Source organism: Amia ocellicauda, chromosome 19, assembly GCF_036373705.1.
Source record: "Amia ocellicauda isolate fAmiCal2 chromosome 19, fAmiCal2.hap1, whole genome shotgun sequence".
Taxonomy (NCBI): Eukaryota; Metazoa; Chordata; class Actinopteri; order Amiiformes; family Amiidae; genus Amia; species Amia ocellicauda.
Genome location: NC_089868.1, coordinates 11,827,355 through 11,843,500, shown reverse-complemented (window position 1 = coordinate 11,843,500; position 16,146 = coordinate 11,827,355). Strand labels below are relative to the sequence as shown.

The following is a 16,146-nucleotide window of genomic DNA, read 5'->3' as shown; positions in this document are numbered from 1 at the left end:
CCAAATCTGATCTCAAATCCTCTTTCCAGCCCAGGAATGTGTGTTTTTGTGGGTTTTTTTCAGTTTCCCCAGTTTCTGCACTGGGTTGACATTAGAACATGGTTACAGTGTATCTATATGTATCTATGAAATTGGGAGCAATGTGACCAAGTTATGCATCAACAGTTATGCAACTTATAAACCGTAGCTAAAAATGTAACTAACATGACTGCAGTATTGGTTTCCAAGCCAGTGTTAAAGGTTTATATAAGTGTGCAAATGATGAATGGCGCCACTATATGAAAACTACAGGTGTCTTGGACCACAGTTTTTCCCCAGCTGTCATTTTTTATGTTATTTGGAATTCCATACATTACTGTGGCTTCCTCTTAGTTTGTCATTTTCTTCATCTTAATAGTAGCTCGAATAAACATTTATAAACCCCTGCCTGAACAATCTTTATTAAAGCTGCTGTAATGTATGTATTTTTGAAGACAACTTCTTGTAGCTGCATTCAGACCCTTTTATATTCATGCCTGCCATAACCTATTGCCTTTCTATGGAAGTTAGATGACAGACAGTGTTTTGTCACTAAAACTGTGTGATACATCTAGATAGATAATGTGTGTGTGTAAAAAAAAAAAAAAAAAGCAAACCTATTTAAGTGTGTGTTTGCATTTTTACATAGCTCTAGGACACACAAAAGCAAATCTCCAAAGCCCATTTATTACATTTTAGAGAGGAAAGGAAAATAAATTTGTCGTCTGCCAGTGTGTAGATCTGATACCTAATGTTTTTATGGATGAATGAACTGTCTAATGATTTGAATGCAGCTTTAGAAGTCACTGTTGAGCTGTTGAGGCTGTGATTCTGGTTTAGTCTGCTGATGTGACAACTCGGCAGCAGCTGAAACGTCTCGTTCACAGCCATGAATGTAGCTTAAATCTGTGACTCACCGTTCCTGTGAAGTGAAACAGAGTTTGCTTAGTCTGGATTCAAGTGGTAGCTGTCACTGCTTGGAAATATTGTTTCAATGCGTTCATGATGTCAGCTTACCTGAATGCCACAGGACATGTCTCTCAAAATTGCATTCAGAAGTGAACTTGCCACATCCAGTACACCTTTAAAGACATGAGGAGGAAAGTTTCTTATTAAAATGGAAGCCCTTTTTATTGTATAAGTCATTTATTTAACCTTCATTCACTAATGAAGGCTGACACCCACCTGTTTTACAATCACTGTTTTTGAATAAGTATAGTATATCAATATATTATATAATCTGTTAAATCAGTATGTATATGTTGATACATTTAAAGTATGTAAATATAATCAGTCCTTGGAAACTATTCCTTTTAGGGTTGAGACAGAGCTGACTCATCCGCGAATGCAGTGTATTTAGTTTTTTTTTTTTTATTTGCCAGTATCACTGTAAAATAATTTTGCTACAGTTTCTATTAAAACAATTGAAATATTTTACTATGTTATTTAAATGACAAGCTATACATGTGTTAGAGCTCAAATAAACATCTGCATACTTTAAATTCACTTTTAAAACTCTAACAGTTGGTGTGAGTCATCAGTCAGAATTGTTCAGAGATGCAAAAGTTACTATAATTTGTTTAAACACCGAGTATTCACCTGTGGCTATGTGGCCTTGTGGACATACAATTCATTATTCAATATGTTTCAAATAAAAAAAGAAACTATGAAAATCATTCCACAAAACAAATCATCCTTCGCCGAACCGACTTTGGACCGAACCGACCCACTCCCAAGTAAACAAACATGGCGCATGTGCTTAGAATAAAACCTGGAATGTACTGACTGAAGGAGCAGACTGCCTTCATGCGTGTGCATGTTGCAATCGGTAGACAAACATATTTTGCTAGAGTTGCTAGAAAAGTGCCAAGTTCGATCTTCACCTAATGCGTATTCAAACTTTGTCACAACCCTAATTCTTTTGTATTGAGGCCATACTATCAGAATGCATTTTGATTTAAGCTAATGACACTTGGCACCAATTCAGTTAACCGTTTTTTTAAGAAATCAGCAAGACCAGCAAATGGAAATTCTTGCTTAACATATAAAGACCTAATTGGCAAAGACTGTCACTTATATTAAGATTTAACTGAATCCTAATCATCTCTCCCACCTCTCCATTACAGCGTTAAAAAAAATCATTCTTCAGTTTTGAATGCTTTCATCTCTCGTTGTGCGCAATCAGGGCATCTATATGGCTCGATAAGGAAATGTCCTGTCATCAGTATTTTGTTATCTTTATTTCAGGTTACAGGTGTATCATCATGCGCCTTCTGGACAAGCGAAGATCTTCATGAAAGTTGAAAACAGGAAGTCCAACTCTGTCAGGTAAGGTGCCGTTTTACCCACTTTAGACTTTATAGTTTTACAATGTGATTTTACAGTGTGACACTAGACCTATAGCAGCTGTTTAATGAGTTTGTTATCAGGTTTATCAGGTCAGTGCTGGGACAGGGCTGACAGAAGAGAGAGAAATGAGCGGCTCTGTGTTTAGTTATCTGAGGAGAGTGGGAACTAGATGTTGTCAGTATGCTAAATGATCCTTATAGCATTATACCAAAAATATTTAGATTCTATTCATCTAAAGACGTTTTTATTCCTAGCTCCCAATGGTGGCTGCCCAAAGCTGTGTATCTCAAAATTCTTTCTGTAGCCATGCATAATGTCAGTACCCTAAAAATCTGTAAATGCTCAGATAAGACATTTCAGGGCTCATGGTGGTTTTAAATTACACATTTTTGGCTAACTCTGAACTTCTTTTAGGCTCCATTTAATCTGTATACTTTAAATTAGTCGTCCCTTGGCATTGTTGGAGCTATTTTCAGCATAAGTTTTAATTTCCTTAATTTGAGATAATGTTCTCTTGTTTCCATTTGGAGAGGGGAAAAAAAGGGAATGCTTTTTAAGCATGCATCCCAGCATAATGCCAGGATTTTTAATTACAAATTGCTGTTGAAAATATTGAATATTGTTTACAACTTTTTTTTTTTTTTTTACAAATTGAACAACTGGTTTATTAATCTGACATCATTGCTCATAAATTCTTTCATAGCTACGCACTCGGAAATTAAGGGAAGAGTCAGGGTCCCTTTTAAGTTGATACGTGTTTAGAGAATGAGCATATCGTTGATCACAATGACTCCTGTCTCGTACTGCTTTCACATTGTTTATAGTGTTGATAGCTCACCTCTCTCTAGCCCCGTCTTTTTTGGCTCCGATCTCTTTGAATTTGTCATGGCATTAATTTTAATCCTTTCAATTCCACATGCGCTACTGCTATACCCCATTTTATTGTAGGAACCTAACACAAATGTATTCTTTACAACGTTACAACAGCCCTCTTTGTACCAATCAGGTCAGGACTCCGCAGAGATAATTTTACAGGCAATTTGTCTGAAATGTTTCACTCCGATGCCTCATTGTAATCAGGAAGCGGGACGTTTAGTTGGATGTGGTAGAAAAGTGCAACCATGCTAAACCCCAAGCTTGTTATTCACTTCTAAATGGTTTAACAGTTTTGACTGATGCATGGATTCCTGCTCTTTCTGATAAGTCTGGTAACCTCTGAGACAATGGGCGCAGCTGTGCCGGCGGACTTACAGACGAACAGCCGGCCTAAAAGGGCTCACTGAAGCAGCCAGCGCTCCTGGTTTTGTTCAATTGTGCCCTGGTCTCCACAATGACCAGCTCAAAGTTCCTGTAGGACGGAAACGGGTGTAAGAACGGGTAATAAATGTTTTTCACACCCGTATGCCGAATTTGAAAGGAGTGCATAGTTTGCTTCATTTTGAAAAGCAATTTAATATTCCTTCCATGTCCCTTTTCCTCCTCTTCCGACCACTGGTTTTGGCCGTAAGAGTACTGCACAGTGTTGATGAACCTCATGAATAACTCAGACCACTCCACCAGAAAATATGCAGTTTGTAATCCATTTGAAAATAAATACCCTCCATTTTCTGAAGCCCTGTTCAAACAGACTATGGCGCTCTTCTATGCCTATGTGTAAAATCAGAAAAAGAAAACATGTCGGTTATTAAGTTTCTGCTCATTTTACCCCCATGGCCCCTCGTTGCAGTAGCTCAAGGCAAGCATTAGAAATGGATTATAAAGCCTGCAGAAATGGAAGATACAAATCATTACACCATGTCTCTCCTGTGGCTTTCGTTTTATTTTCATAAACAAAATACATAAATCGAAACAGGCCTGATCAATTCAAATGTTTGACACATCTGCTCCTCGCCAAGCAAACCCAAATGTGGAACTGAATAAGAGGACGCAGTAGCAATACAAAATGTTGTGTAAGTTATGAAAAGCCCACGTCATGCGGGTTCGTTAAAATGTCCATGAAAAATCAAGAAACATGACAGTATGTTTGTAATGTTCTAGGATCATTTCAGGCTAGTCTGTGAATCGGCTGCTGTGGAGGGTCTGTGTTTTGCCATATTGTAGAAAGTGCAGGCCGTTGTGCTATGGAATACATGCAGACATGGTTGTTTTACTATTTTACATGTTTTTAAATTAAATAATAGCAGTAGTGAAGTAATTTAGCAGTTTGAACATAATAATAATTTCATATTCCTGCATTCTCTGACACTTAAAAGTCAGTGAAATCCACTTATAGAGGTGACCTTATCTGAATGTCAGCTGGATTATCCATTCCCAATCTGGTCAAAACGGAAGTCGTTTTGAGAGAGAGTGATCTCCACTAAAGCATGTGTTGCATGACTCAGCAACCAGATAAGGCATGCATTTCTTCGCAGGAGAAACTGCTGGCTCTTAATCAGGTATGTTTTGATCAAGCTGCATGTCTTTACATTACCCAAATTGTGCAAGGTGATGGAACATTAAACTCCCTCAGCAACAGCATTGACCGATTTCATTATAAGAGAGGTTTTCTGATATGCATTGTTCCCCTGGCCAATGCTTTTGTGAGTAAGTGATTGTAAATGTCACTAGATGAACAGGGTGAAGAAAATAAAACTGAGACAAAGGAGGAAAATTAAAGCATTCAAAAGTTCACTCTATGTAAATAAAGACAACATTTGTAAACTCGTACAGAATTCCCCTTTATGGAAAGTGTTTAAGTTTGAAAAGCAAGTTCCCCCACCACACACATTCTGTTCTGGTCTAAATAGCAGTAAATAAGTAAAGCCAGACAGACTCTTAATGGCATCTAAAAAATGTAGCCAGGACTGGATTAAACCATGAGGTGTTGAACTACACTAATCAAACATGACTTAAATTAAACTTCCCCCATTGAACGCTGCTCAGATATTGAGGAATCCGTGAAACGGACACAGTCTTGTTTTCCTACTAGCTAATCGGCCCCCTCACCCTCATTAGTGGTCTGTTTTGGGAGCCAGAGGAGCTTTGCTTATTTTAACAAGGTGTTTGTTATAGATGTCCTCTGAGCAGGAACTGAACCTAGACACAAACCAAGGAAGAATGACCTCATATCAGAGAGGTACAGTTACATAACTGGTAATAGGTTCCATAATCATGGTACAGCGCTTAGCCCCAAGCGATGCCTGGGAACAGTCTTCAAACTGGAGATATTTATTGAGGCAGATTTCTGAAGCAGCAGGCAGTAGTTCCGCTAGCCCCTCTGAATCATGTGGGCAGTAAATATTGTCGGCATATATACGGCATATGGATTAAAGCAGGAAACAAAGGGCCCATTCAGATCTCGAAAGGAGGGAGTTTGTTGTCTTAATGCTCGGGGGTAGCCAGAACCACAGAGATCACCCAATGTTGACTTGGTTACAAAAAGTCTGGTTGAATTATTAACTTAAAAAAATATTCTCTCCTTTGCTAAATACAACTGGATCAACAACTAAACAACCACAGAATTGGAAGCACAAGCATATAAAATAGATGGAGCAGTGCTCTTATTATTTGTTTAGTTAATTTGATGTGCTTTCTTCTTAATCTGTACGGATGTTTCTCTTATGGCTTTCATAGGCCGCAGAACAGCTGGCGAACTTTGACAGCTTGCGGATGAAAGTGTTTGAATCGGGCGGCTTAAATTACCGTTTTCCACTGGCTTAAGGTCTGCGCGCAAACACCGCAAGCGTTCCTGACGTTTCCTGCCGCACATACCTGCGGTGCCCGCTCTTCCTCTCATGCCTGTATACAAATGCCGTGGCAGCACCTAAGACACGGAGCCTTTGTTTGAAGTCCCGGGCCGCCTTTGCCGCAGGTAACCCCGAGGTCCTCGCTGCTACTCGCAACATAACAAACCGATCGCAGTCCAGGAAAACAAAAAGCAACCCCGCGAGACAACATATCAGTCGCGTTTGCAGTTTAGCAGAACACTATATACATAACAGATGTCTGCGAGTACAGTGCTGCCAGCAGAGTGAGTTTCGTGGCCAAAGCTCAAGAAATCTTTCAAGTTCGTGATGTATGGGCTCAGTGTGCGTCTCCCTGCTGTGTGCTCCTCTGTTGACTGTTTTGTTTACCAAAGCAAAACAAAAGGATTGGATGGGGTGGTTGGCGGAAGGGGTGCGTCTTTTAATTAGGTGCTGATTGGTGTTGCCAAAGGAGTTGTTTGTTTCTGAGTTAAGTGACAGTGGACCCCACACAAGGAATAGCGAGTGCCAAGATACCAAGACAGGAGACTGTCCTGATGTGTCCTCTCCGCACAGGCCTGGGCTGCTGGGGATTAACTTGCGGCCCAAAAACACGATATTTCGCGTGATCAGAGTCTTGTAACCCAGATGCGACTGCTGTCCCCCATATTTGGTTGCAGGGCGTTTAAGGAGGATGCAATATTACACCTTACAGTGGTGAAACAGAGGCAGCCAACTTTGTAAATGAAAATAATTGTATACGTCTTATTTCTGTCACGGTAATATTTTAGCTGAAATGTAATGTCTTGAACTGTTCATTCTATTATGTGGGTCTGTGTTATTCTGCTCTGTAAAAAATGAATGTGTTGATAAAGAATTAACCAAGAGAAACGCAAATCTCTGCATTGGTTGCTCTAGTGAAACCATTTCCACTAATAAACCAATCTACCATACAACATCACACACGCTTGAGACTTCATCCGTTGAAAGATGCCAACTCTTTTAATGCATTCCTTATCTGATCTTTGTCATCTTATTTGAATTTTGAGTGGCACGTCCTTATTTTAATGAAATATCAAACCTATTTTGTTCTGCATAGCCACTGCAGATTGGTTTCTTTTGTGTTTCCTGAATGAAGCTGTCACATTAAAGCCACGAGCCCAGAGAGGGAAACAAATGAAAGAAAGACATCGGTGTACAGTTTAATGGGTCTTTTATTCATAATAAGAGTTTTGGCTTCGCACAGTTAAACTGGCATTTCATCTTTTGTTTAAAGATATCACGAGTTGGATCCCCAGAAGACACTCCTGGAAAACTTGAGAAATAAAACCGTCATTGAGTATCCTGTATTTCACGTCGTCCTGAAGGAGAACGCAGATAAATATGAGCTTCTTGGACAAGGTAAAGAACTAAGTTAGCTTTCACTCTTTTTCTTTTCCAAGCTTCATAACACATTTAAGGTACGTCATTTAAAAAAAAAGGGGGGGGGGGTGAGATATATGAGGTCATTGTTTTGTAGCTCGACATTAAGTCTGCTTCTGAAACATTAAATCATGTCTAAGAGGGCTAAATGAGAGCAGGGGCCAATTTATCATGGAAGTTAACATAGACGACAGGTTGGTTCAAAGGAAATTATTTTGTTGAGCTGTAAAATGTCTGTTTTGGTTTTTTTTTGGTCGCTGCCAAATAGATGATCAAACCATTCAATCAGGGGCAAGCTGGTATAAGGCTACAAGCAGCTTCATCACATTGAAAAGCCTAAATCCTTAAGACTAATTTGATAATGGTTCTCCATTTGGGCGAGTAACGAATTACTTCGAAAATAGTTTTGCACTGACTTAATCAGAGATATCCGATGAATATGAGGAATATAGATGCTGCAAATGCCATGAAGCAGTGCAGATTTAGTGCAGCCACATTGGATAAATAGGAACACTTCATTAGTCATTCAGTCCCAGCACATTGACTAACTCGCTAATTATTTGTAATCAGTGTGATCAATCTTGTCAGTGATGTATGCTGATGCAATGTTATTGTTACTGTTTCTCTTACCCTTATTTTATTTTTTCTTCACCTATGGCCTATGCCTATTTTACTTCTACTATAGCCTCTGCAGTTCATACACAGAGAACATAAATGAGAAATAATTAGAATCTGGACTCTGTAAAACCAAAGTCATGTTAAACAGCTTTATTAAATTTAAGAAAATTGAACTACATCAACGGATACTTGAAGAAGGCAAACCTTTGTCTACCTTGGACGAGAAATCAGCAGAGATGGGGATATTATGGAAGAAATCAAAAGAAGAGTGAAAATGGGATGGAGTGTATTTGGAAGAAAGAGAACGCTGTTGAAAGGAAATCTTCCCATTTGCCTGAAGAAAAAAGTATTTGATCAATGCATACTACCAGTGCTCTCTCATGGCTGTGAAACCCGGTCATAATTGGAAGCTGCAAGATGTTTCTTTGGAATAACAATAAGAGTTAGAAAAATAAATCAATGTATCTGAGAACAAACCAAGATATGCAACACAATTGAAAATGTTAAAATGGCATTCGGCATATTGAAGAACAAAGGACAGAGGAAGCTATCGAATGGATCCCAAGGGATGAAAAAAGACCTAGGAGATGACCACATAAAAGATGGGAAGATGAAATTTTCAACTTTACAGGCGTGACACGGAAACGGGAAGCTGTAGATCGAAGCAACAGGAAACATCTTGGGGAGCCTTCATCCAGCAGTGAATCGATATAGGCTGATGATGGTTAGATTAAATTCAGTCACCGTTTTATGGAGCCTAAGGCAATAATACACTACTCTGCTTTTATAAGTATAAAAGGCTTGATGTTGTAAATAATTGTTTTAGTACGTTTTTCAATCTTTGTGGTAATTCCAGTAAAAGCTTATTTTTGTGATGCGTGTCTGAAGATGTACAAATGCCCATATAAACTATCTTTAACATGTCGTAACTAACAAAGAAAGAAATACAGATATAATTGCCAGAATTGAAGAGATAATGTGATTAACATCTTTTTGGACGGCTTGTGTGTAGACGTATTGATAGAGCAGTTAATATAAACAAAAGAAAGGCAATTCAGCATGAATTGACCAGATCTGGTTTGCTCTGGTCTGCCTTTCAAAGTTTTTTACTGGAATATATTTCCAAAGTTTGTTTTTTCCAGTTGTATAGCATTTAAGGATGCACAGCCTTTATCCAACAAGAAATAATCGAACACAAAGACTCCTTTGTGCGAACAAAAACGCACTTGCTATGACTTAAAACTATGACAGCAGGAAAATCTAACTTGATCCTTAAATGCAATATGACACAATCCTGTTTTGTGTTGTTGGAGACTTCTCTCTTGAAACCCTGGTGTCAATGAGTTTTCCATTGCTGCTCTGCAAGAATCTGTGCCTAAGATTGTTAAAGATAATATAGCCGAATGAAGTCCCCTTCCCCCCACCCCCAGCCGTTATGTAACATCAAATACTTGATAATGCCTGATAAGGAAAGCAACATGCCAATACCTGAGTCAAATACCTAGTCTGTTGATTCATGTAAGTGGGCACAGAGTGACAGCAGTTTTTCGTTCATTTTCCATCCCTTTCCTGAGTTTTTTTTCTTCTCTTTCTTGATTTCTCAGAAACCAGGGAAACGCACACAAGTCCGACTGTAGGAACCGAAGTGGCAAAGGAGGCGGAAGAGGAGGAGGAGGTGGAGGAAGGCGAGCTCAGAGATTAAGCACACAGGTTGTCATCAGAGTCACAGAAACCTTGTGAGAAACCACACTTGTTGTGGCTGTGCGATATTTCAGATGCAATGCAATTGTCCCGCCCTGCCGTGGATGCTAGACAGATTCCTAATGTAAACAACCGAGCCCATTTAAATTCAATTAGTCAGCCATATACACGTTTAAGTCCTACATGTCTCGTTTTGTTGCACGAGCTATGTGTTATGTCATGTTTATTTTCTGTGTGCAACTTAACAGGTGCGATCAAGTCATCGGCAGAGGGTCTAACCTTGACATAGACTAGACAAGTGTCTTCGTCACGGAGAATAAATCCAAGAGCGGACGGGTTTTGAGAGGCCGTACTGAAGTGATCAAATGTAAGAAATCCCTTAGTAGGTCATTTCAAGCCATTTCATGAGTCTAATCTGCTATTATAGCTGTGGCTTTGGCGGAAAGTAGAGTTTGTACACTGTGTCCGTTCTTAGACGTGTGACATGACTGTACTGTAAGTGATAATCTTACTTCCATTGTGTTGTTCTTTTATAACTTTTTAATGTTTTTTTTTTTAATATGGCAGTGTCAGAATCTGGAAACCTATAAAAGAAATTCGAAAAACACTGCCAAGTTATGTAACTGCAGATACTTTTAAAGTTTTTTTATTTGTATTTTTCACATTTGCATTTTCATATATTCTGCAATCTGCTAATGTAGCAATGTTTTTTTATTTTACTACCATGAGAAACCATTCCCAGTAATCCTTTTGTTGTTGCTGATGGAAGTGTCAAAAGATTGTAAAACTGGTAATCAACTGTAAAATAAATCTGTACAGTACTTGCAGTGCTTGATTTGATAGTTTATTGGATTAAAAAATGTGTAAAATATCTTCTAAGCATTGCCATTCAGAGATGAAAATGCCCCGTTTTGCTGCCTGCACTATGTATGCTCTGATATGGGTTACTCATTGTGAATAAGTAATCCAGTCAGCAGTTAAACCGTTGGGCAGTGCAGACATTTTCTCGAGTGAAATCAGATTAATATTATTAAATCAGATTAATAAAGTGTAAATAAAAGATGCTGCTATAAACAAAGCAGTGTTTCTTCTTCTTTGTTTTTGCATTTTGCATTCATTACACTAGGCAATACCTGACAATAATAATTTTTCAGCTCTCTGGTGTCTGTTTTCCCGCATCTGTCTTGACATGCATTTTTGCATGTTTGTATCTGTCGTGAACACGGTGACGAGACTTTGATGTTTCGCAAAAATCTGCTTATTGTTATGATCGGGGTGGAGTGTTCAGGTCCAACACAGAATGAGAAAGTCTGAATATAAAAGATATGCAAGATTGGGAGATAACCCCCCAGCCCCCCACACACACATTGTCCCTACAAATAGTTAACATTTCTGCCGAAGAGAAAATGTTTGACTGTAGGGACTGTCATTGTGATGCACACAGAAGCATCGGTCCTTTTGCATCAGTTGCACATATGCCAGGTTCCCCCTATGATTCTGAAACATGGCGTCCCGTGTTTAACATCACCACAGGAACCGAGTTTGGTGCGTTATCGGAAAATCCCCCTCAAAACAAGAGGGCAAGCGTAAACCACATCTCTCTGCCTCTGCTTTGGCACCTCATTCATCAGCAATGCCACCCCCTCCCAGGAACGCCAGCCCTTCACTTCAGTACATTCATAGAGAACCTGAAGTTTGCATACGTGAGGTTATCCCAACTTCCCATTCCTCCTTTCCCTCTCCTATTTCTGCCCTGTGTCCTGCGCTTAATCGCTTAATCCTTAATTGCGTTTCACATGAGCTGTAGATGCATTTTAATACATCTCCTAATTTCTACACTCTTTAATGTGCACTTCTTTCTCAGGCCCTAATTTTAGATATTCAATCTTGCTGTGTTGACACAAATTAGCTTTGGCTTGTACTCTCGGTTTCCTTTGCTTTAATCCATTTCACTTGTTCTTGGCACAAGGTACCTGCCCTTTGCAGCAAATAGCTGTAACTTTTCCATCTCCTATTAAAACCATTTTCCTGAGACTCGACAGTGCTTAATTATTTTGTACGGGCACGGAGTGGAGTTATGTGACACATTTTCACGATGGGAACAAATAAAAAGTTTCCATTGTGTGACAGGATTAGGTGCGCCCGCACGGTCGTCCTACCAGTTTGGAAATGTGTTTACAGATGTGGCTGAAATACGGCCCTGTTCTGGCTTCCAAGATATGCTGGAGATTGGAAAGTCTAGTCTCTTTGTGAGCTATTTTTGTGTGCGGTCAAGTCATATATTATCAATCTTTCTGATGCCGTCTTCAGAACCGAGAAGGGTCAGTGTGTTTATTGATATTGTTCGCTTCTGATCTTCTGGTATCAATCTCACTTATGATTGATGCTTTGACCCTGATCAAAGCAGATCAACGGGTCAGATATTAAGTGGGGGGTGGGGGTGCAATGTGCTCATTAAACCCTAGACAGAAACCTCAGTGTTCATGTTTTTGAAGTTCCAAGCTTGATTCTGTCCCACACTGGAATAAAGATCTCAAATTGGCCTTCATTGCCCAGTGGCCTTGCTTATCAGTCTTTTGACATCTTCAAAAAGCTACTTGTTAGTTGTGGTTAAATTGATGCCTTTCTGCCTTGGGTTGATGGCTTTTGCTAAATAAGTCATTTTAATGGTGGTGTAATGTGTCCTGTAAAGAAATGGGTTCAGGCGAACGTCAACCTGGTGTCTCATCTAGCCAAATTACAAAGTGGCCTCAAGGGAATAATTGGCTTGATAAATGCTGCTTCGCACTGCCAAAACACCCTGAGTGGACCTCAAAGAAGTATAGTTGCTGTGATTGGACTTTAAATTAATGGTAAATATTAAATCTACCACCCGTGGGATGTGGTAGAGGTGATTTGTAAGCTCTAATAGTTTGTAGGTGCTGCTTAGTATGAAGTTTATTAATTACACCAAAACTTTGGAGGGATGAATGATTCTGATCCAATCCAATTTGTTGAGTTGACCGTGTGTTCTCCGTGCCCGTTAGACAAAAATGGGCAGAAGCTCAACAGTTCTGCAATGTCTTGAATGAATTCTCATCTTCATCCTAAAGAGTGGGATACATGTCGATTGATTCCATCATACTGAAGTCATGCTTATTAGAAGACTATTGTTTTTTGTTTTTTTTTGTTTTTCAGTGGATGCCCACCAATGGCTTTGCAATTATTTGATTGTCCTTAGCAGTGTTTTCAGAAGTGCTATCCAAGAATTCAAAGCTATGACTGGGACTATGGACCGTGCTTTGAGATAGTTGGCATGGTTACCCCTGCCCCCCTGGGCTTATGTTAGTTGTTTGTATGAAATATTTCTGCACACATGGCTTTATTTTTTCTTTTGCTATTAAATTAAATTTCCCACTGAAGTTGAATTCTATGTATAGGAACTTAAAGTGCTTTATAAATGATGCAAGATGCTGGAGGAGTCTTGGAATCCAAAGATATTGTGCCAGCACTACTGGTGGCTATTAAACACTGAAGGCTGTTTACAGTCTATACATGTTTAATGCCATTGCAGATGTAAAATGAAGCCATATAAATTAACTGGGAATAAATAAATCCAACACTGTTTAGGAGGGTTGATTGAAATGCAACAATTGATACTGTTACATAGGGGATAGAATCTTAATTGTCAACAGAGGGGGACGTGGACACACATGTTGTTTGGCCAATGTTTGTGAGCGTGTGTAAATATAATACATATCCTCACATGCAGGCTGTGGGAAATTACACGATCATAGTTTTATGTTTTTGTTTTTTCCGTTGGTCTAACTACCGTGTTTAAACATGCTGTTCTTTCTTTTTGCTTCTTCGGCACAAAGTTTGTAAAATAGGTAAGCGGATTTCCAGAACCGGCTTTGAACCCTTTTCAGTTTGTGTTGTCGGTATCCATTAGTAACCCAAATTAGCCATTGGTCTGTGTGCACGATTCAGGTTTGGACAAACTCGCATTTCTCTATTGCTTGCCTAATTGGGCCGACTTCCTCCATCATTCATGCATCCTTTACCTTGGACCCTCGCCATCGCATAGAAAACCATTGACTGAGCCTCTCCCACGGAGACGCCCGCTCTCATCTCGCGCTGAGGCTTGGGTTCGCTCATTTTGTCATGGCATGCTGAACACCTCATTTCATTTCTTGGGATTTTACCAGTCTTCCTTGACCCACTCTTATCCAGTTGACTCAATGCTTCTTTTCACATAAATAAATTCAAGTGTGGATCCATATGATATTTACCTTTTCAAATCCAAGATGTCTATCAAAATAATCTGCCATGGCAATTTAGCTTTACCTGGAAAAGCCTCAGGTATAGATTATATTGCAATCATCATTACCAGTTCCACCCCTATACTTTTACATTGTTCCACAGTCAAGCTCCTGATACTTTTTTATTTCCCAGGTATGCATGTTCTTGATAGGCTGGCATAACACAAGTACTTCACATTAATAAGATAACTGAATGCTGTGCTTGTGTGAAATGACAGTAGTATTTTATAGTGTCACAAATATATTGTAAATGTGACCAAGAAGCTGCTGAGACACTATGGCTGTATGTTTTAAGAGTAAATCTGTGGTTTTTTGCATGTTTATTAACCATCATTTGTAGTTTTATTTATACTTTTGATGCTTACTCATGTGAAAAGCAATCTTGTCGACCTAGGCTGTGAGTCCATAAAGATGGATGGAAATCGTGTGACTGTACTTCTGTAAACAATGGATTTCAACCCCACAATCCCTTCAGAAAGCAAAAGTGATTCTTTTCCCATAATCCATCACAGGTCTTTTCTGTTTTCTTCTCTCTCTCTCTCCCTCCCTCCCTCCCTCCACATGCATGGTGTGTTGACTGGTATCTATGCCGTCCTGTCCAAGGCTGTGGTTTTCTGGTGGCTGGGTCGTGCCTTCACCTCCGGGTGCGGGACACAGTTGCCAGCTTCTGGAGTTGTCATCCTGCCGAGTCTGGCCGGGGTTGCTGTTTTTCTCCGCACTGTTTTCATAGGGAGGTGTGTCCACCAACATGCTTTCCATTCTCCGTGGCAGGCCAGTGCATTGATGTGGCAAAATAATATTAATTATTAATTTTTACATCATTTAGTCTGTTGACTGATGGGGAACGCCTGAAAGCTTCTGGAATTGGATCACTGCCCTGGTGGCTGCGGCTTGTGCTTTTTTCCATTTTATTTGTTTGTTTGTTTGTTTGTTTTTCACAAAGTGTAATAAGACCATGGCACTGCAAACACTTGATTTTTTTTTTCTTCATGGATATTTTTATAAAACCCTTCTCTAATCCCAGGTTTTTTTTTGTTTTTTTTAAGATATTTTACATTTGTTTCTAATCAAGTGTTCCTCTTCCATTTATTTTTTTCTTCTAAATAAAGAAAACCTAAAAGGTTCTACGGCTCACCAATGTCTGTTTGAAGTCAATAATAACCTAGTGCTAATTAATCCTGACTTTTTGTTTTGTTTTAGTTGAGCGCTGCCAAGGAAATAATGCAAGATTATGTATTTTCTATTACCAGGTCATATGTTTGGTTTAAGAGATTCATCTACATCTGTATATTCATTTGAATTCAATGAATCGAAACTCCCATTTAAAACATACAGCGGTAGCGCATTTGTTCTTTTTGTCTCAATTTCCCTCAATTATTAAATTCCCCAGACACCATCATTTCCACTGTAGTACCCTTTTTTTGGCACCGTCGCCAGTTCAAGACAAATTGCAACTGATATGAGAACAAAGACTACGAAGTGTTTAGAAGACCATTCCTCTCAATTAACTTCCAATTTTGACTTAATCGGTTTGAATGCTTTTGAAAATGTTTGCGTAATGAATTTGGCTGGTTGGCGTCTTTGTTTAGACAGCCTCGCGTGTATAATTATTCCTGTGTGCAGCTCGGAAACAAAATAAGCTCCTTTGCATTTGGTTTGTGGAAGGTTTAAATAAACTAGATAAGCACTAACAGGTATTGTGGCACGCTAGGCTCACTTTGAAAACAAAACCTGTTTGGTTTTGTGCGCACAAAGTGCTTAGTGCTTATTCACTGTATAAATGAAAACAAACAAAGTTTCCGAGATCCTTCATTGCTCTGCTCAAGGGCCTCAAGTGTACTCTCCCCAGTCCCCCACTCATTTTTTTTATTTTTAAGGTGCGAGACTTTTCAGAATTCCCTTGGCACGAGGAAATCTGCAGTTCTCAATGTCCCAGTGAAGACCCCTGTACATATTAGTCTGCCACTCCTGTTTTGTAAGGTGAAAGTCATCTGTTATGAAATACACCTTGGCAA

The 16,146-nt window shown here is 39.2% G+C and overlaps 1 protein-coding gene across 2 annotated transcripts in view; it reads left to right on the top strand.

The window, feature by feature from the left end:
* The window catches only part of znhit6 (zinc finger HIT-type containing 6), a 28,809-nt gene extending 17,901 nt beyond the window's left edge, over positions 1-10,908 (top strand). The window contains exons 8-11 of one of the 2 annotated variants that reach the window (XM_066691971.1): positions 2,266-2,346; positions 7,366-7,490; positions 9,734-9,839; positions 10,079-10,908. In XM_066691971.1, the coding sequence (XP_066548068.1) occupies positions 2,266-2,346; positions 7,366-7,490; positions 9,734-9,831 (304 nt within the window). In that variant the 3' untranslated portion in view covers positions 9,832-9,839; positions 10,079-10,908. Of the gene's footprint in view, positions 1-2,265; positions 2,347-7,365; positions 7,491-9,733 lie in introns of both variants that reach the window. The other variant, XM_066691970.1, reaches the window with a different exon arrangement.
* Positions 10,909-16,146: the final 5,238 nt, after the last annotated feature.